Source organism: Schistocerca serialis, chromosome 4 (assembly GCF_023864345.2).
Source record: "Schistocerca serialis cubense isolate TAMUIC-IGC-003099 chromosome 4, iqSchSeri2.2, whole genome shotgun sequence".
Classification (NCBI taxonomy): domain Eukaryota; kingdom Metazoa; phylum Arthropoda; class Insecta; order Orthoptera; family Acrididae; genus Schistocerca; species Schistocerca serialis.
This window is the reverse complement of record NC_064641.1, coordinates 862020084-862039747: the sequence shown is the minus strand read 5'-3', so window position 1 is coordinate 862039747 and position 19664 is coordinate 862020084. Positions and strand designations below refer to the sequence as shown.

The window sequence follows — 19664 nt, the reverse complement described above, 5'->3', positions numbered from 1 at the left end:
TAACTTTCACGATTCTAGGAGCGGAAGTTAGGTGGCCTTGCCTCCTCTGCCTGTTTTCGGGGGAGGAAGGCAGGGTGGTAATAAGCGGAGCTCGAAATCTCTGCGAAAAAGCGGCCGAAGGCATTGGAGACATCCTCAGGAACCACAAGGACATCATTCGCGACCATCAAGCCAGAAACTGGTGAGTGTCCCTTAGTGCCAGATAGCCAGCGCAGGCTACCCCAGACAACAGAAGAAGGAGTAAAACTGTTGAAGGAGGTTGTGAAAGCAGCCCAGCTGGCTTTCTTGCTTTCTTTAATAACACGACGACACTGCGCACGTAATCGTTTATAATTGATACAATTCGCCATCGTAGGGTGGTGTTTAAAGGTGTGTAAAGCACGTCGACGAGCACATAAAGCGTCTACACGCTGCGGTCCACCAGGGGACCGGTAAGCTACGTGGAGAAGAAGTAGTGTGAGGGATGAAATATTCAGCAGCAGTGAGAATGACTTCTTTGAGGTGTGCGACCTGACTATCACAGCTTGCGAAGGTTTGATCCTGAAAGGTCGCCCTGGAAGAGAAGAGCCCCCAGTCTGCTTTGGAGACGTTCCAACTAGTTGAGCATGGAGAGGGGGTATGATGCAGGAGATGGATAACACAAGGGACGTGGTCGCTCGAATACGTATCAGAAAGAGCGTACCACTCAAACCGGCGCGCAAGTTGGGTAGTACATATAGAGAGGTCTAAATGGGAATAGGTGTGAGTTGTGTCTGAAAGAAAAGTAGGGGCACCAGTATTGAGGCAGACAAGCTTGAGATGGTTGAAAAGGTCTGCTAGCACGGGGCCTCTCGGGCAGGATGCTGGAGAGCCCCAAAGGGGATGGTGGGCATTGAAGTCTCCAGTCAACAAAAATGGTGCAGGTAGCAGAGCAATAATTTGCATCATGTCTGCCCTGGTAATGGCAGATGACGATGGAGTGTAAACGGTACAAATGAAAAACGTAAAAGTGGGAAGAGTAATTCAGACGGCAACTGCCTGCAGGTCGGTGTGCAATGTGCTGGGATCGTAGTAAATATCGTCCCGGACCAGCAACATAATCCCTCCATGAGCCGGAATACCTGCCACAGGGGATAGGTCAAAACGCACAGAGGCATAGTGTGCCAAGTCAATTTGATCGCATGGGCTTAGCTTCTTTTCCTGGAGAGCTACGACGAGCGGACAGTGCAAGCGTAGCAGCAACTTTAAGTCCTCTTGGTTGGAGCGAATGCCGTGAATATTCCAATGAAGAAGTGCCATTGTGAGAAGAAAAAGTAAAAGGAAAAGCAAGAAGGGGTCACCTCGAAGGCCGCTGAGGGCCTGGCTTCGAGCGAGCACTGCCGCCACTATCAATTCAATGGGCAGAGAGTCATCGTCCATTTGTTCAATAGGTTCGTCGGCCATCGTGTTAAGATGGCCGGGAGGGGGAGCTTCGTCCGCCAGTGAATGGCCAGATGTTCGGCTACCAGCGGTGCGGCCAGGCGAAACGGGTGACAGAATCGGGCGGCAACCGCTGGATGGTGCAGGAGAAGAAACGCGCCGTGGAGGAGAAGGAGAACTTTGCTTCCTATGAGCCTTCTTGGAAGGTCATTTAGTTGAAGTACTGGTCAATGGCTGGGAGTACGAGGTACATAGGAAGTCTTCACGAGACGGTTCCTTCTTGAAGGCCCATGCATCTGACTTCGGGGTCTGTCTTGGCAGAAGCTGATGAAGGTGCTTGTGTCTTAGGGGTGACGGGAGGAAGAGGAGGCGCAGACGGGGCGGCCTTAGCACTGGCCGAACGGACGACCATAGTGCTAAAGGTCAGATTGCATGTCTACGTCGACACCTCCCTAGTAGTCCAAGGAGAGGCGAGGACAGTATTGTATTTCCCCGCTGGGAGCAGCTTGGGCTTACTACTAGCAAATAGCTTGCGAGCAGCCGAGGTGGACACTTTCTCTTTGGCCCGAATTTCCTGTATACAGCGTTCATCCTTGTAGATGGGACAGTCACGGGAGGACGCTGCATGGTCACCCTGACAGTTCACGCAACGAGGAGACGGAGGTGGACAGTCACCCTCATGGGCATCCCTGCCACAAGTGACGCATTTAGCCGTATGAGAACAAGACTGGCGGGTGTGATGAAAACGCTGACACTGCTAGCAGTGCTTAGGTGTTGGGACATAGGGGCGAACAGAAATCACCTCATAGCCCAATTTGATGTGCGACAGCAGATGAACACTATGAAAGGTCAAGAAAAGCGTCCGGGTCGGTACAAGGTCATTGTTGACCTTTTTCATGACCCTATGGACAGCCGTTACACCCTACTCAGCGAGGAAAGTTTGAATCTCCCTGTCAGTCAATCCGTCGAGTGATCTAGTATATACCACACCACGCGACGAATTCAAAGTGCGGTGAGCCTCCACCCGGACAGGGAACGTGTACAGCAGTGTGGCCCGAAGCAGCTTTTGTGCCTGAAAGGTGCTCTCAGTTTCTAATAACAAGGTACTGTTACGCATCCTGGTACAAGACTTGACAGATCTGGCTATGGCATATACGCCCTTCTGAATAACGAAAGGGTTGACAGATGAAAAATCATTTCCGTCTTCAGATCTAGAAACTACGAGAAACTTTGGGGCAGGCGGTAGTACTTTTGTCACTGGTGGCTGGTCAAGTTTCCGTTTTTGGGCAGAATTCGAGAGAGAAGAAGAAGAGAAATCCATTGCGGACGAATCCGCCATGATTGCCAGCGTCTCCGATGGCATGCTCCTTCCTTGTGGGGATCCTCTCAGAGGGCGCTCCCGCCTTAGGTGAATGTTTACACCTCAGGTCACACCTCCCGAGAAAAGGACGGAGGGACCAATCGGCATGGTCGGAAGGTGTCAGTTCAGGCAATCACCCCTCCCTGGGCCTGGCCTTTACCAGGGGGTACGCGTGTGCCTCACTTCTCTACCCAGGGCAGGGAATTACCTGTTACACCGTCACCAGCTACGCGTGCGAACGCGTGGGTCGGCCTTCAGGCATGCACAGGGAAGAAAGAAGAAGAGGAAAAAAAGGGAGAGAGGGAGAGAAAGGACAGACTGTCTCAAACACCAAGGTGGAGACCAGAGGGTGGACAAGAAGGCAAGGAGGAGGAGGCAAGGAGGAGGAGGCAAGGAGGAGGAGGCAAGGAGGAGGAGGCAAGGAGGAGGAGGAGGCAAGGTAAAAAGTAAGGAAGACAGTGAGAGCGAGAAGGACAAAGAAAGGAACTGAACAAACCACCCCCTTGAGGGGGAGGGACTCCTTTTAGTCGCCTCTTACGACAGGCAGGAATACCTCGGGCCTATTCTAACCCCCGGACCCGCAGGGGTGATGAGGGGCTGTGTCCATCTAGCACTCTATGTTGATGATATGGCCTCATTCACAAGAAGTATCAATGCTCAGGCTGTTCGATGTAGACTCCAAACTGCTCTTGATGACCTAGAATACCGGTGAAATAAGTGGAGACTTCAGTACACTGCTAAGAGTCAGGCCATAGTTTTTGCCACAGTAAAATTCCAGTTAACCTGTCACAGCTAAGAATCAATGGTGGATATATCACGGGGTCAGTGACAGCAAAATACCTCAGTGTTACATTGAACCGTGGACTAGAATGATGCCAGCACAACAAGAATATCTGTGGGAAGGCCATCTGCCAACTGTGGACTTTTATTTCCACTACTTCATCCAGGCTTCACACAGTCGCTACAAATAGGATGTGTTCTATGTATGACACTAGTCAGATCATTGCTTGACTAAGCATCAGTAGTTTGGGGAAATGTGGGTGACTCCCATGCCAAGAAGATGTGAGTCTAATAATGGGCCCTAAGGCTCACTTCCCATCTCCCATGGAACTTGCCCCTCAAAACACCTAGCACAAGTTACCAGGGTCCCAACACTTCACCAGAGATATTATCAGACTGCGCACCAATTGTACACAAAAGCGACACTTTCAGAGAACTGCCTCATCAGGGTGTCAGGTGAAAAAATCCACCTCAACCACATGACCAGATGTAATTTGCACAAGATTAGTTAGTATTATCCTAAATACAGAATACAAAGCAATAAAATTATCACAACACTCACTACAAACTAATGATATCTGGAGGGCAAATTCAAAAATGTGATGCTGAACGCAGATGCTCCACCAGACGAGATCCTGTGAGGCAAAGGATACTTTAACACAGCCTTTATTTTACATTCACGTTTATTACCTTTGCCAACTTGCAACTAACGGTCACTTGTCAATGTCAATGTAACATAAACCACGGGCTACGTTATAGATAAGTTCGTCGCAATATACGGCCAGAAGGGGGGATGTGTTTCAATCACAAACTACTTATGAGGACTTAAGAAATTATAATAATTAAAAAAATGAACATACAGAAACTGAATGGCCAATGAAAAGCTGGTATAATAGGGAAGCGAGAAATTTTACAAACGAAGGGTAAGCCAAGGATATAGCAGACCACTGAGAACTAGACTCTGCTGGTAGATTACCTATGACAATGTGGGCCTGATGCTATGATCTGCCTCTACCATAAGTAAATCTTCTAATCGCATTTGCGTCCCAACGTAATGGACAATATAAGGGCCTGTCACTAAAAATTGCGGCCAATTTAATCAACTAATTCATTATCATACTGCTGGCACAAGTATAGCAACATATTATATGGGGAGCTTTTTTCGTATTACCTCCGTGCTTCCCTCCATATCCTTTCTGCAACATCTTGAGCTGATCCCGTCTGGCTTCCATACAATATAGTGAGTTTCCTCTTGCTCATTATTTCACTATTCCACTATTTACATGCGACGCATGAGCAACTCGTATATACAGCAGCCTAAATTTGTTCTTGCTACTAATCACAGTTTTTTTTTTAGAAGGCATACACCACTACTTCTAGTTTCTTTTTCACGTACTGTGCTATTGTACCATGTTGTTAATTTTAATTACACTTTTCCCATCTCCCTCCAATGATATCCATCCTAACGAGTAACGACACATAAACATATAGTAGCATCTTTGATTTGCAGCCAGAGATTTCTATACGACGAAATAACTGTTTGCAGCTGACAGGAACTTCTTTATATCGTGAAGTGTTGGTGTCACTGCGTTGTGGGTAGTATTTATTGTGGAAACGTGAGACAGCAACATAAAAATGACGCATACGAACTTTGAGGTTTGTATTCAAGATTTTAGCGCACATGATTAAATAGAGCTATCAGTCAGATATGCATTTTGTTAATAATCCAGTACCTGGAGAGGCATAGTGCTGAGTAATCGTTACTGTTAAACCAACGCAGTGTGCAACATTGAAAGGTTCTTAAAGTTAGATTATTGCAAATGTTATTGACATTCTTTATTTACATCGTGAGAAACCTCAAATAAGTACTCAGGGCTAATTCATGTAATTTCAGTATACGATGACAAGTACAGTAGATTTGCTTATTCGGAGTACCGAAACATAGATGTTTCCTCGTAATCCGTGAAGCATTAGCTCTCATATTATGTAATTTCGATAGAAAAGATTATGCTGTAGATAACCATTCATTCCAAGGGAAGTTATTGAACTACCGTGTAACTCGTACCATGGCTACAATCACGAAAATTGGAGAAATTTCATTTTCCTGTAAGCTAGCATTTGACTTGACCGAACGATTGACATATTGCAGTAAGAATACAAAATGCATTTTAACCGAATTCTAATATATAGGCTAATAATTTCTATTGCTTATTAGGGTTGCGTTCCCCCCACCTTATAGCCTCCATCACTGCCAGTTGTGGCATGAAGAACACAATATGCTCATGGAATTGAAAATGAGCTTCTCGAAGATCTTTTCAAATTCTTTGTGATTTTAATGTAACAAGCGTATGTATGTCACACAGGCCTTTCAGTCATCTCTTTCACAATTAGTTAAAAATCATACATGAATGGAACAATTGTCACATTCCTCAGTGCATCTTGTTAGGGTAAGGGTCGCAGCATTTTCAATTATCTGTGACTTGTTGCCTAACAACAAACAAAACTTAGTGAAAGTTTTCCAACCAACTTTCTTGTGCTACTGTGATATAGTAGACAGTGCTGTTTCCTACAACCCACTTAGGAGAAATGTCTTGATACTTTGTTGAACTAATTAGATAGGTTTGTATTCCCAGGCAGTGATTGTGGAAGATGCATATTTGTGGGCCTATAGACTACTTATTTCATGATGGAAATGCTTAAGTGCTATCATTGCATGTTAGTCAGATGGCATTGTAGAATTTGGTGAGATGATTCTTGTGTAAACGCCCATACAAGTGGTGTAGGTGCAAGGAGTTGTTATAGAACTTGGAGACATAATGTCTGGGGGGGGGGATCGGGTCCACAGGTTTGCATTAATGAAGTTTCTAAGTAGGCCTACATCTCCACAGCTTTACAGATTTCTTTTTATAGCAACATATTGTGACTGCTGAATCAACTACACACTGTCAGACAGTGTTGAGAGGAGAGTGTGTGTGAGAATCTCAGTGTTCTGCAGTTGGTGGTAATATCCTTGGTAAAGACTCCTGTATAAGGTCCATATTTTTCAATGGTTATTGTTATTTGTTCTTGCTACAGCCTTGTAACTGCCACAAATAAGGTTTATATATTTTTTACATTCTTCAGTTTTTGGTAATCGGGTTTAATGGGCATCGCTAAATATTCAGTTTGTATGATGAGAGGTCAACAAAAATGAGATAATTGTTCTTCATTTGAAGTACTTAATGGGAGTTGGAATGCCCTATCCCGACAATGTTAAATTTAATGACTTGGCTTACCTGTCCTTCAGGAATCACTGTTTCCATTGCCATGAAACTTTTACAGGACATTAAACTGTATGTTTGGAGTCTACTGACTACAATAATTGCATTTCAGCTACTGCTTTCGGAAATACAATTGTTTAATTACACGGTTAAAATTTTGTACTACTTTTTTTGTACGTTATTCCAAATAATTTTAATTATCGATAACGTTATGTTCTTCTTTTAGTTCAGTAGACTCAGGCTATGTATGTTATTACTCCCTAAAAATTTGAATACTCTACTCGAAGTGGTTTCTGAGGCTTAGGGAAAAATGCACAGAAAATGTAAATTTTCAGGAATGGTTTCTAAAGTTTCAGAAGACTGTAACTCACTCAATATATGCTTAATTTTTTTATTTTTAGTCACTCAGAAGCACCCTGCACCATACTATGTGTCATCCTCTTGATCTTTTTTCCGAGTTTTTTCTTCTTTACTTCTTTCTGGACTTTCTAGTGGTCAACTATGTTGCGTACACTGCTTTATCAATGTGAACCTTGTCCATCCGTTCAAGTTCTCTGATGCAGTTTGCTCCAGAATTAATTCCCATATGCTGTAGCACTTTCACCCTACCAATGTTGCCATCATTAAAAGCAATAACAGCATCACTGACTGCCCACTTTAGTGTCTTCACTCCAACAAAAACATTTCTTGGTAAGCGAGTCCATATAAGATTATTAAAAGACTCATTGGGATTTTCAGTCTGACCATGCAGACACTTCTTCAGTAATTCAGAATTTGCCAGGTCTCTGCAAATAGGTTTTATGATGTCTATGATTACTGCTGGGATGGAATATGTATGGCTGTATGAACTGTTTGAGTACTGGGCATTGCAGTAATTGCACTGTGAATCAGGTCCAGGAGCGCAAAGGTGGTGTACTGGTTTTTCATCAGTTGACAGTCTGTGGAACAAGGTAGCTTGTACTGCCTGCTTCATTTTCATCAAATCCTCAGTAAGTTTCTATGGCCATCCCATAATACTGCTGTAGTTCATCAATCAGTTTGTCAGCCTGCCTCTTATGGTTTTACCATCAAAAAGTTTCTGGTCTCTCAAACTTTGTTTCAGCTTCCTCAGCCTGGTGCCCATCCTCTTCTGAACGTGACCAATTTAACCTTTATAACACAGCAATCCACAGTCTGCTATATAAAAAAGAACCGATTTTATTAGATCTTGAAGTAATGCACCTAAAAATTTTAACATTTTCAACCGGTGTAAATTAGATTTAACAAAATAACTAACTTCGCATGTTAGTTTATAAGTGATATACATACATCATTTTATTCAGAAAATTGCAAATTTTATAATGAGATAAAAATCTGAAAATGTGGGAAAAAAATTCCATTGTAACTCCCATTAATAGGCATTTTATGAATGCTAATTACAGATTGACTTGTTTGACATACCTGAGTGGCTTGAAGGTGAATCCTACCGTTTTATTCAGATTCTGAAGTGAAGTGAGCTGCTCATAGATAACTAGGCACTGCTAAACATCAAATTTCCAAAATGTGTTCAGTCTAGCTTCATATCAGTGCTAGGTGCTCTGTTTTGTGGAATACTGTTCTGCAAACACTGGAACAATAGAGTTTTTATCAAGAAATTTAGATTTACACTGATCATTAGATTAATATTGAAAGGATACATGGGGCCAGTATGGATAATGTATGAAGGCTCCGTAAGCTACAATTGTAGCCTTTAAAAACTGTGGTAAGAATGAGAGAACCTCTCTCTTCACATAGTTTGTGTTAAGTCAGCAGTGCATGCTGGAAAATCATATCAAACAAGGTGCAGACCAACTACAAGCCAGAGGTGATCAGTGAGTCACATGCCAGGCAAATGTGGATGTTAGGAAACTTGACTGAACAAGTTTTTCTTTGAAGAGATGTTTTACATTTCTTTACCGCATATAGTTGGGTGTTCTCCTGCTGGACTGGAATGTGTGGAGGTAAGCCTTCCTGGTACAGCGATTGATTTTGAGATTATATTTGATACGTACAAGTCCCTCTTTCTGCACAAGGCAGTAGATCATCGGTGCAGGCGTGTCAACACCCATCACAGTGCTTCAGTGGTGAATTAACAGTTTTTATGAAGCTTTATTGTCAGTTATAACATTGTGGACAAGATGAAAATCATCCCAGGCTGTGGTTGCATTGTGTATTCCAGTCACAGTGTGCAACACTTTACTACCCACTGGTCTCACATGTGACATTGTATCATACCCTTAAGAGCTCAGATTTTGCAGCATGTGGCAGCCACATTTCCCATAGTTCAATCATTCTTCCCATTCAAACTCTTAATATTCTGTTATTACATCTTTTGACATCAGTGAAACATAACTGGCACTGCTTTCATGTTTGCACTTTATTTGGCAATGCTTCATGATTGAAGTTTGACATATCATTGCCCTTTTCTTTCAAGCACTGCACTGTTGCAGTTGTTGTTGACCAATATGAATATGATCTGTTGTCAAAACCTAGACGCACACCAGTAGGTTCTTATGACTTTGGGAATTACCATCAAACCAATGTTTTACGCTTAGGTAATCACCCAGCTTCCCAACAATCAGGCATTCATGTTTTGTGAAATGAAAATTTTTGTTCTAATAGCACCCAATCCATTTGGTGCATGCTGTTGATTTTTTTTCCCCCCCACTGATAATAATATGTGGTTTTTTTTCCAGATGGAAGTAGATGACAGACCAAGTAAAGGTGAAGGCTTTCGTCAGTATTATATAACAAAAATAGAGGAATTACAATTAGTAGTCGCAGAAAAAAGTCAGAACTTGAGGCGACTCCAGGCCCAGCGTAATGAGCTTAATGCCAAAGGTAATTTGTATAAAATATGACTTTATTTTTTGTGATTGAAGTTATTTGGCTTACAGCCTTAAAATGATGTTATTCTGGATGTCTAAAGTATGTTAATATCTGAAACTTCCTGGCAGATTAAAACTGTGTGCCGGGCCAAGACTCGAACTCTGGACCTTTGCCTTTCGCAGGCAAGTGCTCTACCAACTGAGCTACCCAAGCACGACTCACAACCCGCCTGTATAGCTTTAATTCCGCCAGAACCTCGTCTCCTACCTTCCAAACTTCACAGAAGCTCTCCTGTGAACCTTTCAGAATTAGCACTCCTGGAAGAAAGGATATTGCGGAGACATGGCTTTGCCACAGCCTGGGGGATGTTTCCAGAATGAAATTTTCACTCTGCAGTGGAGTGTGCGCTGATATGAAACTTCCTGGCAGATTAAAACTGTGTGCTGGACAGAGACTAGAACTCGGGACCTTTGCTTTTTGCGGGCATATACTCTACCAACTGAGCTACCCAAGCACGACTGACACGCTGTTACTGTCACTAGAGCACTTGCCCGCGAAAGGCAAAGGTCCGGCACACAGTTTTAATCTGCCAGGAAGTTTCATATCAGCGCACACTCCGGTGCAGAGTGAAAATTTTATTCTACTTCATATCTCCTCCCTCCCCCTCCCCCCCCCCCCCCCCCCAATTCTACCACATGTTAAGATTTCTTTCTGGTCCATTAACAAGTATACTTTAACAGGATAGTTGATCTCTTTTCAAGAGTCTGCCAGCTCAGGTTTTTCATATCAAAAGGGAATTCAGTAGAGAATATTCTTAAAATTATAGCGACCGATGCTTGGTCAGTTCATACCATCAGGAGGCAAAATTCCAATATCTGCATCTACATTTATATACCACAAGCCACTGTATGGTGCACCTCAGAGGATACCATGTACCACTATAAGTAATTTGCAAATGGGGCAAGGGAAAGACTTTTATATTCCTCCGTATAAGCCCTAATTTCTCTTATTTTTGTGGTCCTTAAGCAAACTGAAATGTATTTTGGCGTTGGTAAAATTGTTCTACAGTCAGCTTCAAATGCTGGTAACAAAGGTGTTCCGGAGGTCAGTGGTGCAGTGCGAGACTACAGTGGGTCATTTTAAAGGGTGGAGGGAAGAGGGGATATCAGGAAGAGAAGATTTAATTTCAGGGCTTAACATGAGAAAGTCATAGTCTTGATGGAATGAAGTATTGTGGCATTTGAGGCTTGGATGGTACAGGGTAACAAGGACTAAGTTCTAAAGCCTTTTGATAGTGCAAGCTGTGTCAGTCGGAGGGTAAGAAGAGGATACTGTGTGGAAGATTTTTTAATAAGATCTATGTGGTAAGTCCAAAAGAGGAAGGACTGGTTGAGATTGTCGAAGTAAGCTTTAGATTTTTTGGAACTTTTGTGGCACTCTTTCATAGATCAAGTAAATTAATTAGTCCTGTTTGGTATGGGTTCCACAAGAAGTTCCTGTGTCACCCATGAGTGTCTGGGAACTAACTGTGCCACCACTTATAGCCTTTACATGTGACCAGAATTTCTTTGTGTTTTGTGGGATTTATTTCCCCAAAATTCTGCTATGATAGTTGAAATGCTTCAGACATTCCCTCTTTGACATGTTTCAGATAGCATCGATCTATTTTTAGTCCTCTGCTGTACTTTACATGTCTTGTGCAGTAGTTGCTGATTTCTTAGAAGTATCTGTACAGAGAATAGATAGTGCGATGGTGCTTCCCAATCGTAACTGTTCTGTTAGGCATATATCTATCCAGAGCTTAGTTACATATGAGGGTCGTCCACAAAGTAAGTTCCATTCCTATTTCTATCTGCGGCAGCACTACGATCGCAGTTCCGAGCATGCGCGGCAGTTACTCTGACTTAAGGAGAAGACATGTACTCCATTTTTAGATCGCTGCTGCCAACGTGTGCTTCGTAGTGCTTCTGTATAATGTCAGCCATAATTGAAAAATGCTGCTGCATGTGAAATCAGATCTGTGATTCGTTCTCTAAATGCAAAGAAAACAAACCAAAGGAAATTCATCGACAAATCTGCAAGGTTTACGGACAAAAGGCTATGAGTGATTCAATGGTTGGAAGATGGGTCAGACTGTTCAATGAAGGACGTGACCAATTGCACAATGAAGAACGAAGTGGACACCTGTCTGTGGTTACTGATGAAGTGGTTCACACAATTGAAGGGAAGACTAAACACAACTGTAAGTTTACACTTAGTACCCTTGCTATGGAAGTTCTGCAAATCTCACGATCACTAATTCATGAAATTGTTACTGAAAAACTGAAATTTTGAATACTTAGCTCATGTTGGGTACCCAAAATGCTTACTGAACAACACAATAAACAACGGATGGACAGTGCACTTCAGTTTTTGACACACTACAATGAAGAAGGCGATGGTTTTCTTTCTCAGAGGGTCATGGGGGATGAAATTTGGGGGTCATACGACACCCTTGAAACAAAACGGCAATCAATGGAATGGAGGCACTCTTCATCCCCAATGAAGGTTAAGCCTAAGCAAATCTTGACACCTCAAAAAGTCATGTGCACGGTTTTTTTGGGACAGAAAAGGCATTTTGCTGATTGATTTCGTACCACGAGGCCAAACAATCAATGCACATGGTTACTGCAAGACCATTAAGAAATTGCGCTGTGCAATACAGAACAAGCGCCGAGGATTACTGTCAAAAGGTGGTGTTTTTCCACGATAATGACCAAACAACTCTTACGGAAATTTCACTGGGACGCGTTTGATCATGCTCCATACAGCCCGGACCTCGCTCCTAGTGACTTTCCTATCTTCTTTCACCTCAAATCTGTCCTTGGTGGTCAACATTTCAATGATAATGATGAGCTGAAAGAACATGTTACCACATGGTTGAATACACAGGTGGCAACGTTCTATGAAGAAGGCATACAAAAACTTGTGCCACGCTATGACAAGTGCCTACAAAATTTCGGAAGATGTGTAGAAAAATAGTTTAACAGTTGTAGGTTTTTGTACAATAAATATTTTTTTCTGTATCTTTACATATTTGTTTTATATTATCAAACGGAATTTACTTTGTGGACATACCTCATATAATGCAAAATCCTGGATGAAATAACAATTTTCAAATGTTAATGGACATTTGGGTCACCCTGTATTTGTGTGTAGCCTTGTACAGAAGGGAAATGCGGATGATAATTAGATGGGTAGATAGAGCAACTAATGAAGAACTACTGAATCGAATTTGGGAGAAAAGAAATTTAAGATTCAACTTGAATAAAAGAAAGGATCAGTTGATAGGACACACCCTGGGGTACAAAGGAATAGTCTGTTTGGTAATGGGGGAACAAATTATAAGGGAAGACAGGTCTTGACTACAGTAAGCAGTTCAGATGGATGTGGGCTGCAGTAATTATTCAGAGATGAGGAGGTTCAAACAGAATAGACTAGCGTGAAAAACTGTGTCAAACCAGTCTTTGGACTGGAGCCCACAAAAACAAGTCTTTTGAGCAAATACAGCAATCACTTCATAAATAACATTTTGTTGGCTCACTTTTCAAATGCTATCTGATGCATGTCTGTTTTAGAATGCCTTAAAATCAAGTGTGAGTGAAAATTAATAATCTTTTTGTTCTTTGATGTACTAAATAATTAATGCTGTGTTTAATATTTGTGAAATGAAATAGCTGGCCAAAATTTTGTATCTTGATGGGGCTAATGTCTGTAGAGTAAATCTACTGTATGGCTGGCAGGCAAGAGTTATTTTTAATAAGACATCATGTAGCTCTGGTCTTTCTTTCCAGTCCGAATGTTGCGTGAAGAACTTCAGCTGTTGCAAGAGCAAGGATCTTATGTAGGTGAGGTTGTAAAGCCTATGGATAAAAAGAAAGTCTTGGTGAAAGTGCACCCTGAAGGAAAATTTGTTGTAGACTTGGATAAAAACATAGACATAAATGATGTAACCGCAAATTCTCGGGTAGCTCTTCGAAATGAAAGCTACACCTTACACAAAATACTTCCTAATAAGGTAAGAATGTCTAGTGTTTAATAGCCTTTTAAGTTTAGTTATTTAATTTAAATTGGAAGGTTGTCACATTTTTGAATAACAAATTTTGGAACATTTTCATTACACAATGTTCCACAGCCTCATTGGAATGTTAGAAGGCATTTACCACTCTGGGCTCTAAATTGCATTGTTGGTATGGCAGTTTTAACCTTTAGGTTATTCTCAAGTAAAATCTTTGCCATACTGTTGGCGTATACCATACACAGAAGGAATGGCGGATTCAAGGTGAATGTAACTGTTCCAATATCATTAAAAAAAAAAAAAGAAAAATGCGCTACTTGTGTGTACCACATTATGCATAATGTTAATACACATCAGATGTAGCCGTTCTTTATCATAGCCAGGATGCTGACTGGTTCACCAGGATACTACTGGAGTTGCCCTAGAGCAAAAATGAGATGAAAAGTAAGGTGCACACAAATGATCAAGCCCACAACTGTCTTGTGAGCGTGTGTGTGGCGAACATGGGGACCAAAGTCACTGCAGCATTTCTTCTTACTAAAAGATGCAGTTCCCCTACCCAACTATCCTTCCACTACGATTCTTAAATTGCGATGGCTTCTTTGATGCAGACCAAACTTATCCTACATTTCACATTCTGGTCACACTTCCACTTTTTAGGCTGTATTGTACCTCTTTTTCTGGCTAACCACCTATGGTCCCAGTTTGATCATCCACTTTTCAAAATTTTCTCTGAAAAATGGTCTGTGGGTGAGGCCACCCAAAGTGTCACACATTCCACCAGATGTGCAATTCCACCTATTCACCTACTGCATGGGATACATGCAAAGTGCTTAAACCCCAACACAGTAGTCAGCCTGTTGCGGGGGAGAGGTTGTCACGTATTTTCATGGCTATTGCCCCCTGACCACACAGGTATAGCACTGGGGCACCTGAGTTGTCAGCTTCCAATAAATGGCTCGGAGTGTGTGTTCATTTTCTCTGGACAAGGGGATTCCATGCAACGAGTGTGACTAAGGTTTTAAAGTTTCGAGGTGTGTCTGGACTCTGGCCCAAAGTTTTAGGCTGGAGGTTTTAGTGTGTTTCAGAGTGGCTGGCTTCTCCTTTTTTCGTTCTTGTGGTCAGCCAGCCATATCCACCTGCGATATTGTTTTAGCTCCTTACACCACTTTCTTCCTGTGTCATTAGTATTTTACTACTGACGCGGTACTTCATTCCGTGGTTCTGTCCGGGTACGCACATAGTTTTCCAACTTTTGGTACCCGTGTTTTACATGCTGTTTTATCTTCCTGTTTTGTCTTCCTGACACTCGTGTCAGTCTGTCTCTGTGCGGGTGCTAAAGATCTTGCTGTTGTGTGCCAATATGAAAATGAACATGTCCATGTCCTCCGTGAAAGTGGTTTTTATTTCCAGATATAAAGTTTTAATTTACTGTTGGAGCAGGGGCAGAATGGTTGTGGTTGGGACCTCTCTTCGTGTCCTCTTGGTCTGGGGCCCCATGACCACACACCCATGGAAGGACCACCCCTTTTTTTCCCGTTTTTAGACTTGGTCTCACCTTTTATGCCTTTTGCTGTGTGTATTTCAACTTCATTATTTTATAGTTTGACTCCCAACTGGATCCGTCCAGTTTTAGCGGATCCTCTTTCATCTGTAACTCACTTCGGAATCACGAGACTGATGATCTCGCCATTTGGTCCATAAACCCTCTCAATGAATCAGTCAACCAAGGACAGGCTGCATTGAGACTTTATACTGTCTCAGATGCAGAATTATGTGCGATATTGTGAGCACTGGAGCAGATGAGACGTTCTTCTAATGCTAAATTTCTTGTCTGTTTCAATTCGTTGAGTGCTCTTCACTCTCAACATTGTTTGTACCCAGCAGATAAAATAGTCCAGAATATCCAGGATGCCCTCCTCAAACTACAACAACTGGGGAAGGAGGCGTCTTTCTGCTGGGTGCCAGGGCGCATTTGTATTGCAGGGCATGAACGGGCGGATCTAGCAGGCAAGGAGGTGTGTTGTGATCCTCTGTTGTTTCGGTGTGCCATCCCCCTGCATGCTATCTCTGTTATTTCAGTGTGCCATCCCTCTGTATGCTATGGCCTCACTTTTGAGATCCAGAGTCGGGCATCGGTGGGAGAATGCGTGTTTGGAAGTGATAGACAGTGAGTTATGTCTAGTAAAGCCCACAGTGTGGCTATGGCGTACCTTCTTCCAGCTTCATCACCGGAACGAGGTCCTTCTTACTTGTCTTTGCTTAGGCCTCAGCTCTGTGACACGTAGCTTCTTGCTCCAGCGAGAAGACCCTCCAATGTGTAGTGTTTGTGGCATACAGATCACTGTGTGCCTCATTTTATTGGACTGTGTTTTATTTTCCGACCAATTAGCCACAGCAGATTTGGCGCTGGACCTGTCCTCTATTTTAAGTGACATTCAAATGAATGTGGTTCAAGTTTTAAAGTTTTGTGGACTGTCCAACATTTTCCTAAGATTTTAGAGAGATGGTTTTAATGTGTTAACAGGGTGACTGGCTCTGCCCGAGTTTTTTTTTTTTTTTTAAGTGGCAGTTCCTTACGCTTTTGTTTTAGTTTTTTTAATTTCATTTATAGGTAATTTTCTTCTTTTTAAGTTGTTTTAGCTCATGTGGTATACAGTATTGTGCGGTCCTTTCAAGTGCTTGAGTGTGCAACAGCTTTAGAGATCATCTCCACATTTGTTTGTTTTAATGAGGATAAGGCAGCTGATGACCTCACCGTTGAGCACCCATAAGCCCCAACACTCTCTCTCTCACTCACACACACTCACTTTTCCACACTTTTTTTTGGACAAGATGTCAGTGGCATCTTCCATGGACTTGATTGTCATTTTATTCTGTGCTATGACACCATAATTCATCACCAGTAACAACTGTGGGGAAAGAAGAATTCTGAGTCAGTTTGAGCTGTTCTTTCAAAGTACAGTGTGCTCCTGCTAATTGCTTTTTGGCAGTCATTCTCATTCCTAAATATTCTGTTAAAATTTGCTGAACTGAGCCAGTTCAGTTAACACTGCCACATGTTCAGTGAGGAAATGTAGCCAAGGACCAATGGTGCTTTGTAATTATTGTAGTTTAATATTGATGTTTTTGATGGACAGTGTGAGCATATTTCAATAGAATTACCACCACTTATACAGCCAGTATCCATCATTCCATAGGTTGTAAACAGTTATGTAGAGGGGTTTTGAGGTTTCAGGTACGCATACTACAAGTCTTAAAACTATCTTTTGCCTTTACTTTATTGGCTTCCACAATGTCTGCACTGCATAATACACAACTTGGTCATAGTAACGTGTCGTGAACTTTCAAAAAGTGTACCTAGGAAATTCACAAGATGACAGAAAGGAAAAAAAAAATGCTTTCTGGTAATTCCATAGTTTCATGCAAACTTCAAAATGACTGTTTATGCTTTTATGAAAAGACACTGTCTCTACGAGGAAATCTTGATCACTTCTTGTTTGCGATAGAATTTTTGGTATCAATCAAAATAGCTAGTAGACTGATTCTTGTGGCTAATAAATACTCCAGTAATTGTTCTTGTGCGGGATTTAATGTGTTGGTAAGAGCTATATAATCACCCTTTGCCCCACTCAGGGAACTGAAACCAGGAAGCATGCTACATATCTTCACACTTGATATTCTTAAATTACTAGGAAATACAATACTATAGATTTTCTTAAGCAAACATTAGCGCTGTTTGTTGGCATAACTAGGAGACCTATGTCCAGATACAGGGCTTTTAAGAAGTTCTCCTCTTTCTGTGTGATTATCTTTCTCTTTATTTTCAAATGACCTTAATTGGAGCTGCATTTTATTCAGAATTAAGTATCTTATAAGTTGTTTCTTTATTTCAGGTTGACCCATTAGTCTCCCTCATGATGGTTGAAAAGGTACCTGACAGCACATATGAAATGGTTGGTGGCCTAGATAAACAGATCAAAGAAATAAAGGAGGTTATTGAATTGCCAGTGAAACACCCAGAGTTATTTGATGCATTAGGCATTGCACAACCAAAAGGTGTTCTACTTTATGGACCTCCAGGAACAGGTGATAATTTTTTCTTGATGGTCTGTAATCAGTTCTTTAGTCATGACATAATTATTTTCTTCAAGATCTGTCATGAGTTTTTTAGTCATATCATAATTTTGCCCACTTTTCTAACTACTCTTGAAATATATTAATATGCCATTCAGTTTTGCTTGTTGCTCCTGTCCAAGATATTTTAATTTTGGTCCTTTCAAGTGTGTGTGTGTGTGTGTGTGTGTGTGTGTGTGTGTTGTCACATTTTTGTACATTTGTGTTTCAAAGTAGCTAATTAAATTGCTTTGTGACACTTCTAGTAAAACAGTTCTATAAGAATCAAAATTTGCAGGTCCTTGGCTACTGTTGCTGGCAAACAAGGGGTAAATTACTTGATTTTTTTGTCCAGTTCCAGATCTCCTTAACTAAAATACAAGATTTTTGTCTGGTTTCACATTAAAGGAAAATTAACTCACTTTTCTCATATGTCACAATGCTTAATAAAATATATTACCTTCACAATAGCACAGTATTTATAGCAAATGCTTTCTGTATCTATGCAAAATCTGGGTGTGACAGATTGCTTCAGGTGTACTGTTTTTGTTTCAGTTATATCTAGTTTGTTGTTATCTGTATATAACTGAAGTCATATGTTTTATTCTGATTCATTGCTCCTCTTAGGCATTTGAAACAACATTGTGGTCCAGGGTCCTGATGAGTTATAAGTCTTCCCGTAGAGGCTGCAGAAACCAGCTTTGATGATGAGGGGCTAGATCATGCTGTGTCTTTCATGCCCACACATGGTCAGACTCCGTGGTGTTCAAACTAGTGTTTGATACCTGGACTGCTTTTGCAGGAATCATTTCAAATGCTAATTCCCATACACCATATACTGTATTTATCCAATTATGAGACAATATTTTTTTCCCATTTTCATCATTGGAAAAATATAAGGTTGTCATATTCACAGATTAAACTATTGCTGGTAAGGTCAACGTTTTTACATTGTTCAATGGATTATCATTAGGGTCACTGTACATTTAAGGGGGGGGGGGGAGCTTTGACCACTGAGGTTTCATACAAAATTAATTTTGGAGAATTCCAAAGAGTAGGGCTTAGCAAAAACTACTTGTGTTCGAATAGGCCCAAGATTTCCTGATATGCCGAAGTGGTCTGTACAGTATGGATCTTACTCGGAACAGTCACGTGACATTTGACTCGCAGTACTAGTGCAAGGGTTAGTCGAGAACTTGTGATGTAGTTACCACAACAGACTGATGCTGTGCTTTAAAATTGACAATTTTGTGAAACCCAAGAGAAATAGCATTAAATTCTATGAACTAACAAGCTTTTTTTTTGTATTTGAACAGGTTTGCAATAAAAGTTCTTGTAGATCTTAGATACTGTAAACATACATTTATGCTGCTTTTTAAGTAATGGTAACACTCAAAGGCGAAAATGTCCCTCAAAATCCATTACCTGATTCTGAACTCCAGTCAGTATTCATTTGGTTCTGAGAGCTGTAACAATTTACCAAGTGGGTTGTAAATAAGAAATTTGGTTGCTATTCACATCTTAGAATCCTGTGGGGTAAAACATTAGCAGCTTTAGAACAAGAGGGTGACATTCAGATGAAATGAGGAAGAAAATTAAACCAGAGTGAAATGTCTAACAAACAATAACCACATTAAGCAGACAGCAGTTGTTATCACAAGAATAAATTATGGCAGAAAGACCAGTTGTAGAAATAGCACAGACAGATGTCACAGGAGTATGGGATGAGCGAAATTTCGAGAATTGTACTGAATCGTGATTGGGATCTTTTATTTACATACTAGTTGCTGTTGTTGCATATGACCTGGACCCTAGAAGATATTGCTGTGTGTGTTTCACTGTCGCT

The 19664-nt window shown here is 41.4% G+C and overlaps 2 protein-coding genes across 4 annotated transcripts in view; one reads left to right on the top strand and one right to left on the bottom strand.

Annotated features, from left to right (window-relative positions):
* The window catches only part of LOC126473509 (NADPH-dependent diflavin oxidoreductase 1), a 74383-nt gene extending 69373 nt beyond the window's left edge, over positions 1–5010 (bottom strand). The window contains exon 1 of one of the 2 annotated variants that reach the window (XM_050100606.1): positions 4710–5010. In XM_050100606.1, the coding sequence (XP_049956563.1) occupies positions 4710–4798 (89 nt within the window). In that variant the 5' untranslated portion in view covers positions 4799–5010. The remainder of the gene's footprint in view (positions 1–4709) is intronic. The other variant, XM_050100607.1, reaches the window with a different exon arrangement.
* Positions 5011–5059: 49 nt separating this feature from the next.
* LOC126473507 (26S proteasome regulatory subunit 8) overlaps positions 5060–19664 on the top strand; it is a 36621-nt gene continuing 22016 nt past the window's right edge. Inside the window, exons 1-4 of one of the 2 annotated variants that reach the window (XM_050100599.1) lie at positions 5060–5194; positions 9513–9657; positions 13479–13702; positions 17599–17791. In XM_050100599.1, the coding sequence (XP_049956556.1) occupies positions 5174–5194; positions 9513–9657; positions 13479–13702; positions 17599–17791 (583 nt within the window). In that variant the 5' untranslated portion in view covers positions 5060–5173. Of the gene's footprint in view, positions 5195–5224; positions 5335–9512; positions 9658–13478; positions 13703–17598; positions 17792–19664 lie in introns of those variants that run through there. The other variant, XM_050100601.1, reaches the window with a different exon arrangement.